General features: G+C 39.1%; 1 protein-coding gene across 1 annotated transcript; it reads left to right on the forward strand.

Annotated features, from left to right (window-relative positions):
• The first annotated feature begins 13,289 nt into the window (after positions 1 to 13,289).
• On the forward strand, positions 13,290 to 14,104 carry LOC108465118 (uncharacterized). Its single transcript, XM_017765435.2, has 3 exons — positions 13,290 to 13,589; positions 13,746 to 13,883; positions 13,976 to 14,104. The coding sequence occupies exons 1-3, from the start codon at positions 13,290 to 13,292 to the stop codon at positions 14,102 to 14,104; spliced, it is 567 nt and encodes a 188-aa protein (XP_017620924.2).
• Positions 14,105 to 26,217: the final 12,113 nt, after the last annotated feature.

Here is a 26,217-nt window from a genome sequence, read left to right on the forward strand (position 1 = left end):
GCATCCATAAGACTTTGCCTATTGAGTCTCTTGAGTTTGTAATTCGGTGTCAAACCCTTGGGTCATTACGTGCTTGTCAACAAAGTGTGCAAGAAAAGTCCCCTAGTGTTCCGAGGTTCTTGTTTTCCGCGGACTTGATGCTTTTGCCGTTCGATGAGTTCGACGTTATTCTTGGTTTGGATTGGTTGACCATGCACGATGCGGTTGTAAATTGCAAGAGCAAGACTATCGATTTGAGGTCTTGCGAATAATGAAATAATTCGGGTTGAGTCTACGGACTTAAAGGGTTGCCACCGTAATATCGCGATGTTGGCCCGAAATATGTAAGAAAAGGGGCGAAGCGTACCTTGCGTCGTGCTTTCGATGACAAGGAATCGAAAAGAAACCCAAATCTGTGCCCGTGGTTTGTGAATACCGGATGTTTTCCCAAGAATTGCCGGGTTTACCACTGTTCGGGAAGTAGAATTTGGCATCAAATTGGTACCGGTACCACTCCATTTCGATAGCTCCGTATCGTATGGCACCAACGAATTAAAGGAGTTGAAAGCTCGGTTGCAAGAATTGGTGGATAGAGGTTTTGCTCGCCCGAGTTTTTCGCCTTGGGGTGCGCCAGTGTTGTTCGTGAAGAAGAAGGATAGAACCATGCGGCTGTGCATCGACTATCGTCAGCTTAATAAAGCGACGATAAAGAACAAGTATCCGTTGCCACGTATTGATAACTTGTTCGATCAACTGAAGGGAGCCTCGGTGTTCTCGAAAATAGATTTGAGATCGGGCTATTATCAATTGCGAATCCGAGATTCGGACGTGCCCAAGACTGCCTTCAGAACGAGGTATGGTCACTATGAGTTCCTAGTGATGCCGCTTGGGCTCACTAATGCCCCTGCGGTATTTATGGATTTAATGAATCGGATCTTTAGACCATATTTGGATCGATTCGTAGTCATGTTCATTGATGACATCTTGGTCTATTCAAGAAATGAGACCGAACATCTTGAACACTGCGGTTAGTCTTGCAAATTTTCGGGATAAGCAATTATATGCTAAGTTCAAGAAGTGTGAGTTACGGTTAAGAGAGGTTAGCTTCTTGGGTCATGTGGTATCTGCATCGGGTATTCGAGTCGACCAATAAAATTTCAGCCATACTTAATTGGAAGCCTCAGAAATATTATTGAGGTTCGAGCTTTTGGGGCTTGCTTAGGTTATTACCGACGATTTGTAAAGGATTCTCAACGATAGCCACGCCGATGACGGTTACTCCAAAAGGATGTTAAGTTCGAATGGACGGAGAAATGTCAAAAAGTTTCGATCAATGAAAACTTATCGACTAAAGCCCCAATTCTAGTGTAACCTGAGTCCGGCAAAGAGTTTGTCATCTATAGCGATGCCTCCCTACTTGGGTTAGGTTGTGTATTGATGCAAGAGGGTCGAGTTGTGGCCTATGTGTCGAGGCAATTAAAGCCATATGAGAAAAATTATCCGACTCATGATCTCGAATTGGCCGCCATCGTGTTCGCCTTAAAGATATGGTGACATTACTTATTTGGTGAAAGGTGCCATGTGTACTCGGATCACAAGAGTCTCAAATATTTGATGACCCAAAGAGACTTAAATCTCGACAAAGGCGTTGGCTCGAGCTGTTAAAGGATTATGAGTGATCATTGACTATCACCCGGAAAGGCGAATGTGGTTGCGGATGCCTTGAGTCGTAAATCATTATTAAGCTTCTGAGCGATGAGCGTGCACTTGTCATCCAATCCGATAGTGTGTTAGTAGCTGAATTGAAAGCCAAACCACTGTTGATACATCAAATTCGAGAAGCTCGAAATGTCGACGACGAGTTGGCTGCAAACGGGCCGAGTGTGTGCGAACAAGGACTCGAAATTTCAAATCGATGATGACGATTGTTTGAGGTTCAAAAGTCGTCTGTGTGTTCCAAAGAATTGAACTCATTTCGATAATTCTGAATGAAGCCCATTGTAGCGAATGGCAATCCACCCGGGAGTACGAAGATGTACAATGATTTGAAACGTCGGTTTTGGTGGCATAGTATGAAGCGAGACATCTCGACTTTGTTTGAGATGTTTAATATGTCAACAAGTGAAAGCGGAACATCGGTGCCTTGAGATTACTTCACCAATCACGATACCCGAGTGGAAATGGGATCGAGTCACAATGGACTTTGTATCTGGACCGCCATTGTCGACAAGTAAGAGGGATGCGGTTTGGGTCGTGGTAGATAGATTGACTAAGTCGGCCCACTTTATCCCCGTCGTCGGATTTTCAATGGAAAAACTAGCCGAATTATACGTTTCTCGGTTGTGAGATTACACGGGTGCCTATTTCCATCGTGTCGATAGAGATCCGAGATTTACCTCGCGATTTTGGAAAAAGTTGCAAGAAGCTTTGGGTACCAAGTTGCATTTCAAGACCGCCTTTCACCCCAAACCGATGGTCAATCCGGCGGATAATTCGGATACTTGAGGATATGTTAAGATGTTGCGTCCTCGAGTTTGGTGGTTCATGGGAGCGGTATTTTCCGTTGATTGAATTCGCTTATAACAACAACTTTCAATCAAGTATTAAGATGGCACCCTACGAGGCTTTGTACGATCGTAAATGTCGTACACCATTGTTTTGGTGAGCTTGGTGAAAGCAAGATTTTCGGTGGATTTGATTAGAGATGCTGAGCAGAAAGTGAAAGTAATCCGTGAAAGTCGAAGATAGCCTCCGATCGTCGAAAATCGTGCAGCGGATCTGAAGCGTAAGGATATCGAGTATCGGTGGGTGATAAAGTGCTTCTCAAGGTATCGCCTTGGAAAAAGATACTCGATTTGGCCGTAAGGGCAAGTTGAGCCCGAGGTTCATTGGGCCATATGAGATATCCGAGCGAGTCGGTCGATGGCATATCATTTAATTTTGCCCCGAACTCAAAAGGTTCACGATGTCTTTCACGTTTCGATGCTTGACGCTATAGATCCGATCCATCGCACGTGATTAGTCCATCGAAATTGAAATTCAAGCTAATATGAGTTATGAGGAAGAACCGATTCGTATCCTATCACGAGAAGTGAAAGAGTTGCGAAACAAGCGGGTTCCGCTAGTGAAAGTGTTATGGCTCAAGCACGGGATTGAAGAAGCTACTTGGGAGACCGAGAACTCTATGAGAGAGCGATATCCAAACCTATTTACCGGTAAGATTTTCGGGGACGAAAATTTCTTAAGTGGGGGAGAGTTGTGACAGCCCAAAATTGACCCTAGTCGGGATGTGGTTTCGGGACCACAAAACCGAGGCATAAAAATAATTTAAAATTTATTTTGATGCCTATGATATGTGTTAATTTGTGTGTGACATTTTTGATGTTTCGATTTAGTGTTATAAATGCGAATTTCACTAGAAAGGACCTAGTAGTGAACTTTGAAAGTATGATGGGGAAATGTGTGATGACTAGTTGCTCATGCATGCAAAAATAAGGGATTTGCATGTCAAATTTCCCCCAACATGAAGTGGCCGGCCATGGCAAGAGAGGATGGGCAAAACATGTCATGAAACATGTTTTGTTGGTGCATTAGGGAGAAATAATAAACAAAGGTGTATGGGTAAGAAAAGAATGAAAAAAAAAATGTGTGTGAGTGTGGTATTCCCCCCCATTGCCGTGAGTTGTAGAGAAAGAAAGAAAAATTTTGTTCATCCTTTCTTTGAGCCAAAACTAAGGAAGAAGGAGGATTTTTGCTTCATGCTTGGTTTGGAAGAGATCTAGAAGGAGATTTGGCTAAGTTTGCATCAAGATTAAGGTATGTATGAGGTTGTGTTAGGAGTTTCATGCATGTTTTGGTTGCTAACTTGATGTGCATGATAGCCATGGCTCAAATCTTTGTTATGCCATGGAAATGGTATTTGGCCAAAGTTGTTATGGTGATAAAGCCATTGCATGCTAAGTGTGAAGCTTGATGATGATGCATGCAATGATGGATTGTCTACTCTTGAGTAAGATTTTGAGCTTTCTTTTGTTTTATCATGATTGAAGTTGAAAAGGAGCATGATTGTCATATTCGCCATGATGCATTCATGAGCATGGTTCATGCTTCTTGCATGTTAGTTAAAATTTGTGTTTTGGATGGCTATGGACACCTTGAAATTGACCATGCTCATATATGTATATATATGTTTGCACATGATGTTTTGGTTATGAAGGAAGTGATGAATAAGTTTGTTTAAAGAAGAAGATGTTGAAGAATAATTGTGAAATTGCAAGCACAATTCGACCTAGCACACATATAAGTGCTTGATGCTATATTATAAGTTTTGAGCCACAATATGCAAAGCATTAACTAGTAAAATGCATGCTGTTTTTGTGAGGTATTAAGTGCATAATTGGCCTCAACATGTACATGAATATTCGGCCTTGGGTAGCCTATTGAAGGCCTTAGCATTTCCTTGATGCTCGAATAAATTGTATTGAATTGCTTGATGTAGTATAAAATGTGCATGACCATTGTGTATTCAAGCTAAAGGGTGGCCATATGACCATTTAAACTCTTTGTCATATTCGCCATAAGCTAGCACAATGAGGTTTTAATAAATTGAATTTGTTTGAATTAGCTCAAGAGCTTAGAGGGCCACAATTGGACAAGGGAAGGAGAAAGTGATCGAATAGCCAAAAAGCCGTTCGACAACATCCGAGGTAAGTCCTCAAGAAGTGACCCTACTTGAATTATGTGAAATAAAGTATGGATGTGTATTGATTATTGATTATGTGTGTATGAGTATTTGAATTCTACCCGGGCTAAGTCCCAAGGCGAATATGCTTGTGATTATATTTGCGTTTGAGCCTTAGTAACGAAAATGAAATATGTATGTCCAATGATTATTGATGTATGTGTACATGAGAAATTGAATGATATCGGGCTAAGCCGAAGACAATTATGCTGGAAATTATATCCGGTTAAGACCAAGGCAATTGTGCAAGTGGCTATATCCGGCTAAGACCGAAGGCATTCGTGCGAAGTCATTCTATCCGGGCCAAGACCAAGGCATTTGTGCACATGGTTATATCCGGTTATATTCCGAAGAATCTTGGGCTGGAGGTGAGTGTTCGTTGTTGTAATAAATTCAATTGGTACACCCGAAAAGCCCAAAGAATAAGGTACGTTTATATGTGCATTGGAAAGTCGACACATTTGAGCAACATTCGCTCAATCGACTAATGAATTTCAGTTATTGACTTGATTGATACTTTGTGAAAGTATATAATGATGAAGTGTGAAGTAAGAATGTGTATTAATGAAATGATGCATTTGGCTATGTGAATGTATTGCTGTAATTAGAGTTGATTATATTCCTTGAGACTTACTAAGCATAAAAATGCTTACCCCGTTACTTTGGCTCTCTGTTTTATAGATTTCGCTCGATAGCAATCGGATTCGGGATCAATAAAGTCGAAGTCATCCACACTATCAACGCCTCTATTTTGGTATAAATTTTGTTTGAACTTTGAAATGGCATGTATAGGACTACCCTGTTAGTTTAAAAATGTGGTGATGTATATGTATACGGCCATGCGAAAATGGCTCGTAAAAGGAAGCATGAACTTAGACTATTTGTGGTTTGTATGTATATATTTGGTGTCATGATGTGGCTATGGATTGGAAATGGGAATGTTGGTCACATGATCAGCCATTGGCATGGTTAAAATGATCATATATGAACCTATGTATGGCAAGACTAGTTGGTTCATGGAGACTACCAAATAGGTAAGACCTACCTTAAAACAGATGCTGCCAGCTGCAGTGACGTGAATGTGAAAAATCACCAAAATTCGTAGGAATGGTATTAAATAGTGAATAAGCTATGTAAATGAACCTTGATGAGTCTATTTTCATATGGAAGAAACGAAATGGTCATAGGAGTTACAGGTTAAGAGATATTGAAGCTATTGTGAAACAGGGCCAGAACGGTTTCTGGGTCCCCTGTCGCAACTTTAAAAATTTACTATAAATTATCCAGAAAGAATTAGGAGACATACCTTATATGTACAGATTCCATTTTGAGTCTAGTTTCATTAGAAACAAAAGGCACCAGCATTAAAGCCCTGTACAGAGAGATATTCAAGTTATACCGCACGAAGGTCAGAGCAGTCGATCCCTGTAACATGGGTGACTTTAACTAATAAACTGTACCAATTGGCCCGACCAAAAATTCTAGAAATAAATCCATGGATGGATATATGAGTCTAAATTCAGGGAAAATTTACGAAACCAGTTTCCGAGTTTTGAAACTCGAGATATGATTTTTAAGGCGACGGTGACGCAGTCTTCCAGCCTGACTGGAAATGTCAAATTGGTGGGCAAAACATGTGAACTTGGCTTGTTAACCCCTCGTGTCCGACATCGGCGATGGTCTCGGGTTCGGGGTGTTACAGAACCTGAGACTCTTGGTGTGGGACAGAGGCCTAGGGCTAAGGCCAGAGTTAATGGGCTAGTTAGAGCAGGGCCCCCTGCTGCTAATCCAAGGGTGCCACCTTGTGCTGACTGTGGGAGAAATTACAGAGGCGAGTGTTGGAAGAGGACAGGAGCTTGTTTCGCTTGTGGATTTATGGAGCATAGGATCAAGAATTTCCCTCGAATGCTAAGTCGAGAGCTAGTCGTGGGTCAAGGTGGTGCTCAGCCACCAAGGGGTAGACAGCTGCTGCTAAGGGGTCGTGGACAGGCCAGGGGTGGTAACGGCAATGGACGAGGGCGTGGAGCACCAGGCAGGAATGCAAGCCTTGCTAAGGCGAGACAATTAATTTTGGTTTATACTGCTCATCACCGAGAGGACGGGGATGCCCTAGATGTGATAACAGGTATGTTCCTTATATATGACTTACCTTACATTGCCTTGATTGATATTGGATCGATGCATTCATATGTTGCATGCAATATGACTGAGTCTTTGGGTGATATGTTTGAGATTATTACGAATGAGATGGCTGTGATAAGTCCGTTACAGCAGTCTGTAGGAGTGAATAAGTTGTTTAGGGAGGTACCCTTAGTAGTCCAAGGGGTTACCATTTTAGCGGATTTGATGGAGCTACCGTTTAGCGAATTCGATTTAATCTTAGGTATGGATTGGCTGGTGAAGCACTGAGCCACCTTGGATTGTGCTGCAATACGAATGGTCTTAAGAACGACAGAGGATAAGAAGGTGGTGGTAATTGGTGAACGGCAAAATTACCTATCGAATGTGATTTCAGCGTTAAAGACGGAAAAGTTAGTACGAAAGGGATGCGAAGCCTTTTTGGCTTATATTAGTGATACAGAGGATAAATCCTTATTGTTAAGGAGTTGAGAAGAGTTAGAGAATTTTCGGATGTCTTTCACAAGGGGTTGCCTAGGTTGCCACCTAGTAGAGAAGTGGAATTTGGAATCGAGTTGTTACCTGGGACGGCTCCGGTGTCTATTGCTCCTTATCAGATGGCACCAAGGGAGTTGGTAGAACTTAAGGCATAGAATTAGGAATTGTTGGATCGAGGATTGATCCGACCAAGTGTGTCTCCATGGGGAGCACTGGTGTTATTTGTGAAGAAGAAGGATGGAACCTTGTGAATGTGCATTGACTATCGATAGTTAAACAAGTTAATTGTTAAAAAAAAGTACCCTCTGCCGAGAATTGATGATTTTTTTGATTAGTTTAGGGGAGCTTCTATTTTCTCAAAGATTGATATGCGTTCAGGATATCACCAATTGAGGGTTAAGGTGGTGGATGTTCATAAGACGGCTTTCAGAACTCGTTATAGGCACTACGAGTTCTTGGTGATGCCATTCGGGCTGACGAACGCACCTGCCGCTTTTATGGATCTCATGAATTGGGTTTTCCAACCCTACTTAGATCGGTTCGTGGTAGTCTTTATAGATGACATTCTGGTGTACTCAAAAGATGATGAGGAGCATGATGTACACTTAAGGATTTTGTTGCAGACTTTGAGGGAGAAGTAGTTGTATGCTAAATTCAGTAAGTGTGAATTTTGTCTAAGCGAGGTTACTTTTCTAGGACATGTGGTGTCAGCCAAGGGGATTAAGGTGGATCCTCGAAAAATTGAAGTGGTGTTAAACTGGAAAACACCTAAGTATGTATCAAAAATTCGAAGTTTTCTGGGCTTGGTAGGATACTATAGGCGGTTTATTGAGGGCTTTTTAGTAATTGCTGCACCCTTAACTAAGTTGTTGAGGAAAGGGGTACCGTTTGTTTGGACGGACAAGCAGCAAGATAGATTTGGAAAACTTAAGAAAGTTTTAACTGAGGCCCCTGTGTTGATTCAGGCAGTACCTGGGAAGGAGTTTACGGTTTATAGTGACGCGTCACACGTGGGTTTAGGATGTGTATTGATGTAAGAAGGAAAGGTGGTTGCGTATGCTTCACGACAACTTAAGACTCACGAGGTGAATTACCCAACCCATGATTTGTTGTTAGCTGCGGTGGTGTTCGCGCTTAAAATATGGAGGTATTACTGATACGGGAAGAAGTGCATAATTTATTCAGACCACATGAGTTTGAAGTACCTCCTTACCCAAAAAGAGCTAAACCTTAGGCAACGTAGGTGGGTGGAATTATTGAAGGATGATGATTGCACGATAGAATACCACACTGGAAAAGCAAATGTGGTAGCTGACGTGTTGAGTCATAGGATTAAGTTGGACTTGAGGGCTATGCTCGCCCATTTAAGCTTGTTGAATGAGGGTAGCTTGTTGGCTAAGCTTCAAGTAAAGCTAGTGTGGGTCAAGCAGATAAGGAGCAAGTAATTAGTGGATGAGACTTTGAGTGCTCATTTTAAACAAGTAGAGAGTAGGAAGACATCGGACTTTGGGATAAATAGTGAAGGAGTATTGTGTTTCTGTGGGAGGATGTGTATACCAAGGGACGTTGATCTAAGGCAGTTCATTCTGTGGGAAGCACATGGTGGTCTCTATGCAATGCATCCTGGTGGAAACAAGATGTATCAGAATTTGCGTGAGCTTTATTGGTGGCCTGGACTTAAGCGCGAGGTTATGGAGTTCGTAGGTAAATACTTAGTTTGTCAAAAGGTGAAGGCGGAATAGTAGTTGCCCTCAGGGTTGCTTCAGCCAGTAAAGATTCCACTCTGGAAGTGGAAAAGGATCACTATGTACTTTGTTAGTGGGCCACCCTTGACGCCTACTAAGAAAGATTCGATATGGGTTATAGTGGATCGGTTAACCAAGTCTGTCCATTTTGTACTGGTTTGCATCGACTACTCGTTGCGAAAGCTGGCTAGGTTGTATATGGTAGAGATTGTAAGGTTGCATGGAGTGCCAGTGTCCATAATATCTGACAGGGACCTACGTTTCAGTTTGCGATTTTGGAAGAAGCTGCATGAGGTGTTGGGTACTAGGTTGAAATTCAGTAAGGCTTTCCACCCTCAATCTGATGGACAGTCGGAAAGGGTGATCCAAGTATTGGAAGATATGTTGAGGGGATGCGTGATTGAGTTCTGAGGTAGCTGGGAGGACTATTTACCGTTAGCCGAATTCGCATACAATAATAGTTACCAAGCAAGCATTGGGATGGTTCCATTCGAAGTATTGTATGGTAGAAGGTGTCAAACTCTAACATGTTGGACGGAGTTGGGCAAACAAAGAGTTTTGGGGCCTGAGTTAGTAGCCGATACTGAGGATAAGGTAAAATTGATTCGGGATTGTTTGAAGGAGGCCTCGGATAGGCAGAATTCGTATGCTGACCTTAAGCATCGAGAGATAGAGTTTGCAGTGGGGGACTGAGTTTTCCTTAAGGTCTCTCCTTGGAAGAAGGTATTAAGGTTTGGACGAAAGGGGAAGCTAAGCCCAAGGTTCATTGGGCCATATCGGGTTGTAAGGCGGATTTGGCCAGTCGCTTACCAGCTAGAGTTACCTCTTAAACTAAGCCAGATCCATGACGTGTTTAATGTTTCCATGCTAAGGCGATATCATTCGGATCCTTCACATGTTGTGGCAGTTGAAGAAATCGAGGTCAGGCCAGACCTAAATTTCGAGGAAGAGCCCATACAAATAATTGGTGTAGATGTCAATGAGTTGAGAAGGAAATCCGTTCCATTATTCAAAGTGCTTTGGCGGAATCACAAGGCTGATGAGGCTACTTAGGAACTTGAGGAAGTGATGCGACGTCAATATCCTCAACTGCTTGAATCAAGTAAAATTTCGAGGATGGAATTTCTTTTAGGGGGTAGTGTTTTAACACCTCAAAAATCCTGAAATCCAAAAGTCTTGAAATCTTGAATTTTCTTTTTTTTTTTTTGTGTACTTAGCAATTCCTGTTAAGTGTTAATTACGCAAGGGTAGGTCTTGGTCAAGGTTTGAGTTTGAATTAAGGGGTAGAAGAAATTATAATTTAATTATTAAAAGAATTAGGGTTGGCAAGTAGTTGGGCTTTTAAATAAAGATAGGGGAAAATAGCATCAAAAAGCCTTATGGAGGAGTGGCTAAGTGACGCCACTTAGAGTGTAGGAAGGTGGAATTAAAAGCTAGCAAGGAGGTCCAAGGTTCAAATCCTAACTTAGACTTTTTAGAAGTTTAATTTTGGCTTTTTAGAAGGTTGGAAGTGGCGTGCAAATGGACTCCAAGGGAAGTTTTCAGAAGAGAAATCTGAGGAAAAGATCAAGGGCTTATCAGGGAGAAAAACAAGGAGATAAGAAGTGAGGTGCAAGTGGAGCCGAAATGGGAACTTGGGCTTGATGGGTTCGATTATAAGGGTTATAAAAAGGTGCCAAATGCAAGGGTATGAGGCTAATGACGAAATCTTTCTCTCACCTTGTTGCCAGAAACCCTCTTCCCTAAAAGCCGAAAACCCTTTTGTTTTCTTCCTTTTCTTTCTGCCGATTTCTCTGAAATTTGAAAACCCTTGTTCTTCTTTTTATTTTCCTTGTGCCGATTTCTTTGTTTCACTTTTGGGTTTAGCCGATTCTTCTTCCTCTCTCCCTTGGTGCCGAATAAGCAATTGTTGCCATTCAAATCTCTAGAGTTAAATACTCTCTGACTGAATCTAGCGTAAGTGTTCCTCTTCCAATCGGTTTTCTTTGCTAAGTATCGAATATTGTCCCTCACTCTTTCTAATCAATTGTGGTAGGGAATTAGTATCGGATCTCGGATCTTAGCTTATTACCGAATTGCTCCTTAGGTGCTGCGGTATTTCTTTCCCATTGGCTAAGGTGGCCAAATGTTCATAGTTAAGGTAAGGGGACTTGTGTTGGATACGAGTCATCTATTATTCTTGTTTTAATGAGTAAGATTAATGCAGATTTAAGGAGTACGTGATCAAGGAAAGCTATTAAGGCTTGGTGTTCAAGGTAAGGTTAATGTGAGGTTTCAGTTTTTGGGTAGAATATGGATTAAGCATACGATTAATGGAAGGGTGATATCGTTGTAGGTTGGTCACTAAGGGAATCGCGGCACGCTTGCTTACCAGGTGTATATATACACTGCACACACACTATGAATCGGCAAAAGTCGAAATGCCGAAATGCCGAAAAGCCTAAAGTTTGGCTACGACAGTCTTGCGAGTGCGTGAACACTTGAAGGGGGAGATCAATAGGTTTCCTGAGCCCCACGGGTGATTCCGTGAACTTGGGTTGTGATTTGGCGATACGGGCTAGAATAGGATAAATTGGCCCGATGGGCTGTTGGGCCCATAATAGGTAAAAACTGAATATTGATGCTATGTGATAGGAATTTGTATGTGAACATGAATATGAATGTGACTAGGCCTAACGGGCCTTATAAATGTGATTTGGGCCTAATGGGCCATATACATGTCATTTTGGGCTTAATTGGCCTTATGAATATAATTGGGCTTAATGGGCCAGATACAGGTATGTGAATTTGTTTGGGCATTGTAAGGGGTTTTGGGGCTTATATATGATAACTACATAAGACTTAATTAATATTTTTTCAGTGGACAAGTCAAAGGGTTAAGGTGTGGCAACAGGTATATGCATGTCTAGGATTGGATCTAGGGAGAGCTTAGTACTTAAGCGGTTTTAATGACCCACCTCCTCTTCTTTGGAATCCTACCTGGTGCATAGTATTCGTTCATCTTGGCTCGCGGGACTTGTTAACGGGTCAAGGTAAGTGAAAACCATAATTAAGGGAAAATTATCGAAACGCCCCTTAGGGCGAAAATAACCAAAATACCCCTAGGTGTTGAATGTAAGTTTTATGGATGTGACGTGCATACATATGATGTTCTGCTTAAGTTGCATATAGGGTGGGAACTATGGAACGGAGGAAGTATATGAGGATCACATGGTTGCCTGACAATCGTGGATCCACCGATGGCTTTTAAAGCCCAATATGTAAATGAAGGTAGTTCCGCAACTGGGCTACCATTGGTGTGTGGGCTGGGTCGGTCGATATTTATATCCCCACATGGTGTGATGCGGGACAGAGCTGGTGTGTAGCGGATGGATAATTTGGATGGGATTGCATTGTATGTTTGATGATTTCTTTTGAATGCTTGTTTTTCATTGAGGGTTGTACACACTGAGTTTGTGAAAACTCACCCCCTCTTTTATTTTATTTTCAAGTGATGTTCAGTAGAAGGTTCGATGTTTGGAGGGACTCTGGGTGGCCGGCTAGCAAGATTATTTGGACTTGTTTTTTTTAAGCATTTAAGGTTTTTTTATTTCTTTTTAAGTGTGTTCAGACCATATTGTAATAAGGTTTTCATTATGTTATTGTTACTTGAATTATTATTATTATTTTCATTGTAATTACGAGAAGTTGAACATGGATTTATTAAATTATAGTATGATTTCTACGTTTCCACAATTAAGTTTTTTTTAAAAATCAAATGTTTTAAACAAAGCTTTCATAACTGAAAGGTTTTTTTTAGTTAATTGGGATTTCTTTTATTTTAAGAAGGGTTTTCAATGAAAACACAATTTTCGCTAAAACACTTTAATGTGACATGCCGAATTCTACCATAACATTCGGGCCGGGTTTGGGGTGTTACAAGAAGTGTATCATTTACACGGATGACAAGAGCCTCAAGTATCTCCTCACTCAGAAGGAGCTAAACCTTAGGCAGCGTAGATGGATAGAGCTGCTTAAGGATTATGACTGTTCGATTGAATACCATTCGGGTAAAGCTAATGTGGTGGCTGACGCACTGAGCTAAAGGGCTATGACTAATCTGAGAGAGATGTTTGCTCATCTCAGTTTGTTTGACGATGGTAGCTTGTTGGCAGAACTTCAAGTTAAATTGAGATGGATAGATCAGACTAAGGGTAGACAGTTGGAAGATGAGTCCCTGGGTAAAGAGTGGGGAAACTTCAGATTTTGGACTGAAGAACGAAGGGGTGCTTTGTTCTCGTGGTAGAGTCTACGTACTGAAAGATACTGACCTGAGGCAGTTTATACTGCAAGAGGCACATAGTAGCCCGTATGTGATGCATCTGGACGAAAATAAGATGTATCATGACCTTCGTGAGTTATATTGGTGGCCTGGTCTTAAGCGTAAAGTTACCAATTTTGTGGGTAAATTTCTTACTTGTCAGCAGGTTAAGGCTGAACACCAGTTACCTTCGGGATTGCATCAGCCAGTTAAGATTCCGATGTGGAAGTGGGAGAGAGTGACCATGGATTTCGTTAGTGGGCTACCCTTAACGCCTACTAAGAAGGATTCAGTATGGGTCATCGTGGATCGATTGACTAAATCTTCCCATTTCATACTTATTCGAACTGATTACTCATTGCAGAAGCTGGCTAAGCTGTATATGTCTGAAAATATAAGACTACATGGGGTACCGGTTTCCATCATATCCAATAGAAATCCTCGCTTTACGTTTTGGTTCTGGAAGAAGTTATATGAGGCTCTGGGTACAAGTTGGACTTCAGTACTGCATTTCATCTTCAGACAGATGGTCAGTCAGAGAGGGTGATTCAGATACTGGAGGACATGTTAAGGAGTTTTATAATTGACTTCCAGGGTAGTTGGGAGCATTACTTCCTGTTGGCAGAGTTTGCGTACAACAATAGCTACCAGTCTAGCGTATGGCACCTTACGAGGAATTGTATGGTCGTAGATGTTGTACTCCTTCGTGCTGGATTGAGTTAGGTGAGCGGTGAGTTTTGGGTCCTGAATTGATTTCTTATACCAAGGATAAAGTTAGATTGATTCGAGATCGACTGAAGGCGGCATCTGATAGGTAAAATTCAGATGCAGATATGAATCGTAAGGAGATTGAGTATTTAGTGAAAGACTTAGTTTTTCTCAAGGTCTCGCCATGGAAGAAGGTACTGAGGTTTGGTCGGAAGGGCAAGTTAAGTCCTAGGATCATTGGGCCCTATCGTATATTAAAGCGTGTGGGACAGGTTGCCTATCAACTTCAGTTACCTTTAGAGTTAGACTGGATTCATGATGTATTCCACATCTCTATGTTGAGGCGATATCGCTCTGATCTTGCACATATCATCTCAACTGAGGAGATTGAGGTTAGGCCAGATCTGTCTTTTGAGGAAGAGCCAATTCAGATTTTAGACCGTGATGTGAAGATTTTGGGGAGGAAGTCTGTTCCACTAGTTAAGATGCTATGGCGTAATCCCAGTTCTGAAGAAGCAACATGGGAACCCGAGGAGGTGATATGACTACAGTACCCTCATCTGTTTTAACCAGGTAAATTTCAAGGCCGAAATTTCTTTTAGAGGGTAGAGTTGTAACGCCCTAAAAAAAATCTAATTATTTATTTTTGTGTGTTGTGACGTATAAATGCATGCCTACCTTAGTGGTTGAATGTCCTGAGGGGTGTTGGAGAAGTCCTGAGTTCAAGTTGTCTTGTACAAAATTTTGTTTTGATTGAGTAAACCATGGCCTCCTGACAATAGGGTTCTTAAATAAATATGGTTAGAAGGTGTCATAAAAAGCTTGCTGGTTTAGGGGATAGTGGCATGTTAATTCTGCTAGGAGACCTGAGTTTGAGTCTTGTTTCACACAAAGGGTGTTCATTTGTTGCTGTGCCGTGTAAGAGATTGAGTGGTAGTGGAACTCCAAGGCTAAGGTTGAACATTGTCGACATTTCCCTCATCTTTTTCTGTCGGCTCTATAGCTATGGATTTCTTCTCTTTTCTCTGTTAGATCGGTTTGTTTATCATCTCTCTTTAGCTAGTATTTTAGTCGAATACTACTTCACCCTCTACTCTCTCGTCTTTGCTTTTGTGGTTAGGTTATTGAGGATTCACTGACAATCGATAAGTGCCCTTGGTGTTATTTTTTTTTTGTTTTTCCTCTCCATTATGATCTTCTGTTAATATCTTTTCTTCTCTTCCTTTTGCTGCTAGAGGCACGATTGTACCACTTTCACTTTGTCCCTATCACTCGACGTCATTTCAGCTTCCGTGGTGTGTGTAGGCTGACTATCCTTTTCTTTGAAGTGATCCTGCATTTTGTGGTAGGTCTCTGTTTTGTTTCTGTACTTTGGCTTTTGCTTACTTTCCCTTTCTGTTGGTGATCAATTATATTCAACGGTTTGAGTGGTTTAACCACTTTTGTTCATTCAAGTCAAGTACCTAATGTTTTTGGGATTAGGTTTTAAAGAGAAGGATGTTTTACATAGTTGCCAATCAGCTAATGGGATGTTTTGAATGAATGTAGGATTGTTGCTCGTGGACTTCTAACATTTTCTGCTCGATTTCGCAAACAAGTGTGTAATCATACTGCAAGAACTGTTAATCGGCAAAAGCCGAAAAATTTGTCTATAGACGCTATACGAGCATACGCTTGCTCGTGTGGTGACCCGAACGCATAAAACGTGGGCATTTAATAGAAGATACCACCATGACCGATATCATGGGCTTAGGTCATTTTGGGCCACATTGGGCTGAAATGGGCCGTGTGGGCCCTATGGGCTCGTGGGCCCCACACGGGTAAACCGCACAAACATATGGGGATTATTGGGCCAAGCTATGTTATAGGCTTTGGGCCCATTTTCACTGTTTGACCGTTAAGGTTGCACGGGTCGCCCGAGACGACTGTGGACATACTGTTGGGGTGGTAAGTACTTTTAGACCCTGTACTGATGAAATGACTGTTATACCCCTAAGAGGTAAACAGACTGATATACCTCTATGCTATGATTGACTGTATTTGAGCATGACATTTTGCATACACGTATTATATTATGGCATGACATGTTGCATGGGGGTAAGTTTGGTATATTTGGAAGAAGCGTACTATACTGGCAGCTCTACTGCAATTACTGCTTAGTGCCGTAACCAGTGCTATATTTGGAGTGTAGGGATGGATGGGTTGATTTTATCCCCACATGGAGTGTAAGGCTGGACGGAGTGGAGTGTAGAGGATGGATGGGTAGGACTTCTGTTGCATTGCTGACACTGTAACTGTAATGGGCTAAGGCCCACATTGATACTGTAACTGCTATGGGCTAAGGCCTACACTGATACTGGACTGTCACTGAAATGGGTTTAGGCCTAGACTATTCTTGTCTGATTTTGTTAAGGGATTACACACTGAGTTTTCATAACTAACCCTTCTACTTTCCTGTGCAGGTAATCCTTAAGCGGGTCGATGCTGCGAGGGACTCAATGGAGGCCACACGACTATTTTGATACTATTTTAAACTTTTTATCCTTAAGCTATTTTATTTAGGTTTTTGAAATGTAATAAGGCATCTTTAAATTTTTACTTTAAATTTGGATTTGCTTACTTAAATTTATATTTGCTAGAAGTAGGACGTGAACTTTCAAAAAGATAAGTGTTTTCAAAACACCACGCCTATACAATATCTTTCAAAAGCTTCCACACCAACAATGATTTCAAAATGTAATAACAACCTAAGATGATTAGACCTACTTGAGTTTTAATAAGAAACAGGATACTTAAAGGTTTCATTAAAAATCACTGTGAGGGTTTTTATATAGTACGGACTTTCGAGCAAATCATTGGTTTCTGAAACACACTCCAACGTGACATCACAGGTTCGGCCATAATGTCTACGCTGGGTTTCGAGTGTTATAGTTACGTAATGAAGAGTACAGTTTGATTGCGTTATGATTGTATGAATTTTAGTACGGATGATGTAACCCTCCAAACTTGGTCTAGACATCTAGGCTAGGTTTAAGGTGTTACATTTAGTGGTATAAGAGCAAGATTTATCAACACTCATACTGTATTTGGGCTCATTAAGTGTGAGAAAAGTAGCTTGGTGGTAAATTAGTATCTCACCTAATAGTGAAACACTAAAATTTTAATGAACGACCGAGCCTCCGACACTAACCCTGTAAGCAATTCTGTTATGTTATAAGGTTCATAACCATTGAACTGTTGTGGGTAAATTGCTTGATGTGAACTGGTAAAATCATCCTGCTTGTTACACCCCACACTCATACCCTACGCCGGGATAGAATACGAGGTGTTACCTAACTCGGTCACATACATTCACATGTTTCGTAGTCATCAAAATTTAGTCAAACTTCAAACTTTTCCACTCTAAATAAAAAACTCCATAATAAAGGCTTAATAAGCTCTAAATGTTCATTTAAAACCATTCGGGAATGATTCGGGTCTTCCCACAAACCTTGAAAAATGTTACTATCCACAAGAGCACGCGCCTGTATGGGAGGGGCAACACACCCGTGTGACCAATACGACATGGTCGTGCTGTTGGCCTGTGTGACTCACATGGCCTAAGCAATACAGGGACACACCCATGTCCTCTACCCGTGTGGTAATTAAATTCTAAATTCACACCTACAGGGGTTTTCACATGGCCTGGCGCACGCTCGTGTCCTTGGCCCGTGTTCTTCACACAGCCATGACATGGCCGTGTCCTAGCCCGTGTGCAAAAACCTGGACATTTGATTTCTGACGTCAGCAATTCTTAAGGGTCACACGAACAAGACACACACCCATGTACTAGGCCGTGCTTTTCACACGGCTGATACACATGGCGAGTCTCTGCCAATGCATTTACTATCATGCATACTGACTTGCAAATTTTATGTACAGGGGACATACAGCTAGATCACAAGCCCATGTAGCGACCCGTGTGTCACACACGGTCTAGACACATGCCCGTATACCTACCCGTGTGGAAAAAATGAAGCTATTTACCAAGCCTTTTTGCCACCCTTGCATACATAACTTGCATAAAATCAATCCATTCCAAAACAAGGGCACATCACATAGCCAAACTAACCACGATGGACAACTTTTTTTTTTGTGTTTTATACTCATCCGTGAAAGAAATATCTTCTATATAAATATCAAAATGAGCATTGACCATTATCCCTGGCCTTATACAAAATAAATATATTTATTCCAAGCCAACACATTTGGCTTTTTTTCAATGACACAAAACATTACATTCTAGCCCTATACATGCCATACACGAAAACAAGAAATCTAACTATAGTGAGTGCTTCAAACGATAGTGTGATCATGGCCTCCGACATCTGTTGATCCTCGAGCTATTTAGACAACACTATAAGAAAATGGAGAAGAGAGAGAGTAAGCATAAAGCTTAGTAAGAAGTATGCAAACACATAGCAACAACTATACCATTTACCAACATGCTTTTGGTATAAATCGGCATAAACATAACTTACTCATCACAAACCAATACTCATCATATAATATATATTGAACTCATGTCTCACACAGACTGAATAGGTACCTGTATCACTCACAACACAATTATACTTTTCTCTGGATTTTAAACTATAACTCTCACCGTTGAACAGTTGGGAACACCACTGGATTTCCAATGAGTCTCAATATCGGGTAGGATGTCGATGCCATGTCCCGAACATGGTCTTACACTAGCTTTACTCGTAGCTGATGCATGTCCCAGAGATGTCTTACAATGGCTTACATCTCGAGGCTAATGCATGTCTCAGACATGTCTTACACTAGCTTTCGTCTCAGTGCTGATGCCATGTCCCAAACATGGTCTTACACTGGCTTTCGTAATGTGGCCGATGCATGTCCCAAACATGTCTTACACTGGCTCACAATAGTCCATACATCATGACATGAATATCCGATTTATTTCCTATTGTTCAAACGGGAATTCTGCTATCTTAATTAGTATCATGCCTTTTTATTTCAACAATCAAGTAATTCATGCTAAATTAACTCATCGCATAAAATGACAATGTAGTTGTAACATTTGCATACAACTTACCTCGGTTACAAAATATGGTGTCTAGTCGGTCTAATCAATTTGCTTGGCTTTCCCCCGGCTAAGTTCGAAGTTTGAATTTCTTGATCTATATTAACAAGAATTCATAAATTTAATCACTTTATCGATCTAGGCACTCAATAATCTATACTTGGGCAAAATGACCATTTTGCCCCTAGACTTTTATAAAATGACCATTTTACCCCTAGGTCCGAAAATCGATTTTTATCGACTTTCCGCATATCAAAAGCCTAGTCGAACCCCTTTTTATCTTATAGAAAATCTAAAATTTTCAGTATCTCACACATTTATCATTAAATTTTCAACTTATGCAAAATAGTCCCTATTAGGGTTTTCATGAGAAATCCCTTCACAAAAGTTGTTTATTACACATCTAATACTCAAATTCTTCCATAAAATTTCAGAAAACTACACTTATGCTTTCTTAACCATTTTACAAAATAGTCCCCTTAATAAAAAGCTTATGCTTTAAGGGGTCCAAAAATGTAAAAATCATCAACAAAAAGTATGTAAATCACTTACTTGCAAGAGAAACAAGTTGCTGTGATTTTTGAAGCTCAAAACCCTTAAAAATGGCTGAAAAATTTGTGGTAGTGAAGAAGATGAGAATGTGATATAATCTTTTTCTTATTTTATTTCTATTTTAGTCAAATTAGCCACCAAACCCACCAAACTTGGACTTTTTGACCAAATTGACTCCCATGGCCGGCCATGCACTATCTTAGGTTCTAATTGTCTTTTAAAGACCCCCCGATTTAGGTTCTCTCTCTATTTGGAACCTTTAGCTATTAAAATAGGACTTTTACACTTTATGGGATTTAGTCTTTTTTTGAAATTAAGCCCCAAACGCTAAAATTACTTCACCAAATTTTTCATACACACTTATAATCATGCCATAACCCCAAAACAATTAATATAATAATTTTATTGACTTCAAATTTTTGGTTTTAAAACCACTGCTCTGACTAAGCCCAAAATCAGGTCGTTACATTTCTCACCCTTAGGGATTTTCGTCCTCGAAAATCTTACTGGTGAATAAGTTCGGGTATTGTTCTCTCATAGTGTCCTTGGGTTCCCATGTGGCTCCCTCGACTCCATGTCTATGCCACAAAACTTTCATGAGTGCTATTCTCTTATTCCTTAACTGTTTGACTTCCTGAGCCAAAATCTTGACCGACTCTTCGCCATAAGTCATGTCCGGATGAATCTCAACCTCTATTGGTGCAATCAAATACGAAAGGTCTGATCTATATCGGCGTAGCATGGACACACGAAACACATCGTGAATCTTTTCCAATTTTTGTGGCAAAGCTAATTAATAAGCAACAGGTTCTACTCTCTCAGTATCCTCATAAGGTCCTATGAAACAAGGACTCAACTTGCCTCTTCTACCAAATCTGAGAACTTTCTTCCAAGGGGATACTTTCAAAAACACTCGATCACCAACTTGAAATTCGATTAGGATTTCTGTCTATCCAATGCGGCCTTATGCAATCATGAATCACTTTAACCTTTTCTTTAGTCTCTTTGACTAAGTCGACCCCGTGAATCTTATTCTCTCTCATCTCGATCCAATATAAAGGCGTTTGACACTTACGCCCATACATAGCCTCATAAGGCGCCATATTCACACTTGACTTATAACTATTGTTGTAGGCGAATTCAACTAATGGTATGTACCTTTCCCAACTATCTTGAAACTTGAGAACACAACACCGTAACATGTCCTCTAAAATTTGAATTACTCTTTCTAACTGACCATCAGTTTGCGGGTGAAATACCGTACGAAAATTCAGTTTAGTTCCCAATGCCTCTTGTAACTTCTTGCAGAACCTCGAGGTAAACCTCAGGTTTCTATCTAAAATAATTGACAGAGGCACTCCATGAAGCCTCACAATCTCAAAAACGTACAAGTCAGCCAATTTCTCACGGGAGTAGTCTGTATGCACTGGTATAAAATGTGCCTACTTTGTTATCCTATCCACAATAACCCAAAAAACATTCTTTTTCTTCGGGGTTACTGGCAAACCCGTCACAAAATCCATAGTAATCCGATTCCACTTCCACTCAGGGACCATGATAGGCTGCATTAGACCTGAAGGTACATGGTGTTCGACCTTCACTTGCTGACACACAAGACACTTGGAAACGAACTCTAAAATGTCTCTTTTCATTCCTGACCACCAGTACATTTCCTTTAGGTCATTGTGCATTTTCACACTACCCAGGTGGATGGACAAGCAACCACTATGTGCCTCACGTAGAATCTTCTGAATAAGCTCATTGTTCTTGGGTACATGATAAGTCGTAATTTATACATATGTTTATCCCATACTTAGCATATTTTTGGATGAATTATCATCAGATTTGGGGAATTCGATGCTCCTAATCCTTTAATTTCATGTTTTATACTTAGGTGAGCATAGGAGAGTAAATGTAACACCTCTCACACGTATCCAAGTCGGGACAGGGCTCGAGGCGTTACTGGACTTAAACATTCACAACAAGCAAAATCGAGCCACAAAATTTCACCAAAAATTAAAACATCTTGAACACATGCATATCGTCCCTTATATAGATCTTAAAAACCTATAACATACATTGGGGTGGTTCGGGACTAAACTAAGTGTAGTAGCCCAAATTTGACCGGGTTGAAAATAGAATAAAAGAATTAAATAAATAAGTATTTATTTATTTAAAATGTCCATTTAAAAGTCCAATTACAAAGCCCAAGTGTTTTTTGGTTCAATACAGAAGCACTACCCGTGTACCCGGTTACACCCAAATACAATCTAAACCCAATACCTACCAGACCCTAATACCTTAACCCAATTACAAGGTGGCCTAGTTGGCCCAAATTTTTTTAAGGCAGGGAACCCTAGGGTTTCTGCCTTTTCCCTCAGCGTCGTAACAGGATCCAGAAGTTGCGCCACGTCATTAGGGCCGTTCCAACTCCCAAAGCAAGAGCCATCAATGGCCCTATCTCCTCACGTCACCCCAGCTGGCCCTAATCAATGAGCTGTCCAGAAACACTGGGGTACTCCGAACGTCACCACCGTCGGTGCACCATAATACTAGGCCTTACTTTTGACCTCGTACCTCCTTTGACGCCGAGATCTCCGCAAAAGAGACCGTCTTGTGCTCATCAGTGCACAAATAGGCATCTGCCGAGATTTGAATCCATGACAACAAGCCCAGCCATCGAGATCTTCTCGAGTTGCCTGCAAGAAAAGGAAACAAACAGCAAATACGCGAAAAACCAGAGCAGGAAATGGCAAGAAAATCACAGCATATCAGTCAAAGATACAGAAGAAACGAAATGGAAAGAAATCGTAGATTTCTTTCCCAGAATATGTAAGGGACTAAGGCTATAAAGCCTTCCCTTTCACTTGTAAAAAAGGAGGCTTATACGCACACATAGATATACAGAAAGAAAACAAGAAGCATAGATAGACAAATATACACAGAAAACGTCATAAAAATTATTGTATTCGATCAAAAGGCAGAGAAATAAAGCAGATCTTTTTGAAAGGGTAATAGATCGTCTCTTTTATTTTGTTTTCGGTTTTACTGGTTTACTTCTTTTGCATGCATAACATATTTAAGTGTTTTTTTTTAAATACAAAGGAAAGAAATAAAGAAAAGGAGAACAGTACCTGCTGTTTCACCTCGGAAAGATGAACCTTTTAGGTCCCGACCGCCATACATGGCGGAGTCGGTGATGGCGCGTGAGGGGAAACACTGTGGTCCGATGAACGGAGGACCACCGGCTAAGGGCCGGAGCTCAGGTGAGCCAGGAAGGCTCAGAGAGAATTCTCAGTTTTTTTTTTTAAAAAAAGGGGGACAAAAATGATTTTTTTGGCCTAATATCGGGCTTATATAGCCCTTTCAAAACAACCCCGTTTTGGTTTAGTCCTATAAGCCAAAAACGATGTCGTTTTAAGGCCCTAGGATCCGCGTGTTGACCCGTACCCGGGAAGGATCCGTGTGTTTTTAAATAAAGGTCTAATTGCCCTAATGGTCCTTCCATTTTTTAATTTTTTTAATTTCATTTTTAATTATTTATAAATTATCCCTAAGGTTTTATTTCAGTTTTAATTTAATCCTAATTGTGGCCACTTTAAGGTCTAGGTTAAAACGGTACTGTTCTGGGACAAGGGAGAATTTCTCGATGAGTCCGTAAGATTTAATGGCCATTTCAATTAAGTCCCAATCCGTTTCTTTTATTATCAAATTAACCACTAATTTTTATTTACATTTAATTTTAGTACCTTTATCCATTTTAGGATTATTTATAACTTATTTATTTTAAATTGTATATATATTATTTTATTTTAATATAAATATATGTATTATATATTTTATATTATTATTTACTTATATTTTATTATATTATATTACTTCATATTTTCTATTATCATATTAATATATATTTTAACATATATCATTACTTATTATTTATTATATTATATTTTTATCACATAATATTTATATATTTTTATATTATTATATTATTGTACATTTTAACAATACATTATTACATATTATTATTATCTATTATACATATATTTTTTCATGTATATTATTATTTACATTATTATTTTCATATTAAATTGATGTTAAATATTTTATTAATTATTTCCTTTATATTTTTAGAAACCTATGTATATTTTTATCCAAAACTATAGAATTAGTATTTTATATATTATTATACTATTTCAAAATTCATTATTAATTACTATGTTTTCATGTATTATTAAATATGTTTATTATCTTATATTTTACATAGTACAATATCATAGTATTTATATTTTATTATTTTATTATAATCCTAAAACTAAAGTAATTATGTATACTATATTAGCATTACATTGCCAAAATTTGATTTTAATTCACACATTTTTAAAAATTACTCACTTTATTTATATTTTAATATATATACACAACCCCTTTTATATATTATGTCAATATATTAAATGTTGAGTGTTTGGCATATTATTATTAGTTTATATATATGTGTCAAATTGTATATCATGCATCATTTTTATTAATATGTTTAAATATATGTTGAATTACATGTTTATGTGTTGTTACCTATTCTTCTTAAATATATATATTATTTTTTATGTATATTTTACTTATTTAAAATTTTCCATATTTTATTTCTTATATATGTTAGTTAATGTATGATATTTATGCTATTGTGCTTTTATTTACCTATTATTATAACATGTTATCTCGTATATGCTCCTTCATGCATCGATTTTAAAAACAAGACTCTAAAGTTTTCTAAAAATAAAAGCAATGCTTGGTGTTTGGAAGTTTCGAGAAAAGTAATGCCCTAACTTACTGGGTTGCAACTTTCTTCGTTGAGTTCAAATAATCAAGCACCCTTCTAAGTTTTTAAGGTTTTCAAAATGCACGCAACTGTCTTGGAATTTCAAAGCGTGGTGTCCTAACTTACTGGATATGACGTTTCGTTGTTTCGAGATAGGGATTTCCAAAAGGACTAACTTAGTGTCAAATGCCTTAAAAATATTGTATCCTAACTTATTGGATGTAATATTTTGATTCATTTGATACAAGTGAACCTTAATTTTCAAAGTAAAAAATATTTAAAAAAGAATTGCATCTTAAATTTTTGTTAAATTTCTGACATTAAGGACATTTTGATAATCAATTAGGTACCAATTTTTGGACGTTACGAGGGTGCTAACCCTTCCTCGTACGTAACCGGCTCCCGAACCCATTTTCTGATTTCGTGACCAAAACTAATGATTTTAAAATAAAATGTTTTAAAGGTGATCTAATCACACCTAAAAAGGTTGGTGGCGACTCCCGTTTTCATTTTCTTACAGTCGATTCCCATTTTCCAAAACTCGATTTAAAAATGGTTTCGACACCAAGAACTTTGAAAATCTTTGGGCAACTTAACTAATTTTCTTGCTTCGTTGAGTCATACGCCTGTGTGGATTGGGCCGTGTGGTCAATTTCAAGGCTATTTTTCAAGCCAATTGTCACCCTTAATTACCTACATACACTTATACATTTTCATAGCAATTGACATGGCATATTTGAGTAATTATATATTCACAATCAAGACAGAAGCATGACATTCTTACAACAACACATAACATATTACTAACCATGTATGGCAAACAAGCATATGTACATCACCAATATCAGACATAACATGAATAGCTAGATTTATAAATCAGAATCATTAGCTCACTAAAGACCAATATATTTGGCCAAATTATAATAACAAATGTTATAAAACTAGGTCCCTATACCTGCCACCCACTTGATAATTCTAGCATATGTGTTTATACTGTCAAGGTGTTGGCTTGATAGCGTGATACTGCCTCTGACGATCTCCAACCCCGAGTTAACCTGAAAACAAAAAAAGAAATGGAAAGGAGGGGGTAAGCTTTACGCTTAGTAAGTTAGCATGAAAATAATAAGCAATTTACTAACATGCTTTCCATAGTAAAACTATCCCAATTGTACATTTATACATGTTCTAGTTAAGGTATTTTCTTGAGTCACAGTCACTAAATCATTTACATCTGGAGCTACGGATCTCAAAATTAAGATTCGTAAATTTTCTCAGAAACTAGACTCATATATATTTCCACCATAAAAGTTTAAGAATTTTTTGTATAGGAAGTAAGTACAATTTATTATTTAAATTCTCCTTATTTTGCTGTTTGATAGCTTTGACCACTCTTCACTAAAATTTAATTATCTTTTGCTACTAAATTCAAATGAGGTTCTCGTTTCTTTATTCTAAAAATAAATTTAATAAGGAATCAAACCATATAAATTATGTTCCTTAACAATTTTATTCAATTTTTAATGATTTTTAAAATTTAGAACAGGGGATCACGAAATCAGTCTGAACCAGTCTTACAAAAATATAAATATATCAAAATACAGAATTCCTTTGTTTGCTCTGTTTCTTTTAAAAAATAGATTCAATAAGATTTAATTACATATCTCATTCCACTTC

The sequence above is a fragment of the Gossypium arboreum genome, chromosome 2 (genome assembly GCF_025698485.1).
Source record: "Gossypium arboreum isolate Shixiya-1 chromosome 2, ASM2569848v2, whole genome shotgun sequence".
NCBI classification, from domain to species: Eukaryota; Viridiplantae; Streptophyta; class Magnoliopsida; order Malvales; family Malvaceae; genus Gossypium; species Gossypium arboreum.

Excerpts from the sequence above, each read along its gene's own strand:
- LOC108465118 (XM_017765435.2), top strand. The coding sequence starts at position 13,290 with ATGAGTCCCTGGGTAAAGAGTGGGGAAACTTCAGATTTTGGACTGAAG. Across the intron at positions 13,590-13,745 it reads CTTCGGGATTGCATCAGCCA|AAGCTGGCTAAGCTGTATAT; the intron begins GTTAAGATTCCG and ends TACTCATTGCAG. Across the intron at positions 13,884-13,975 it reads TGGGTACAAGTTGGACTTCA|GGTAGTTGGGAGCATTACTT; the intron begins GTACTGCATTTC and ends ATTGACTTCCAG.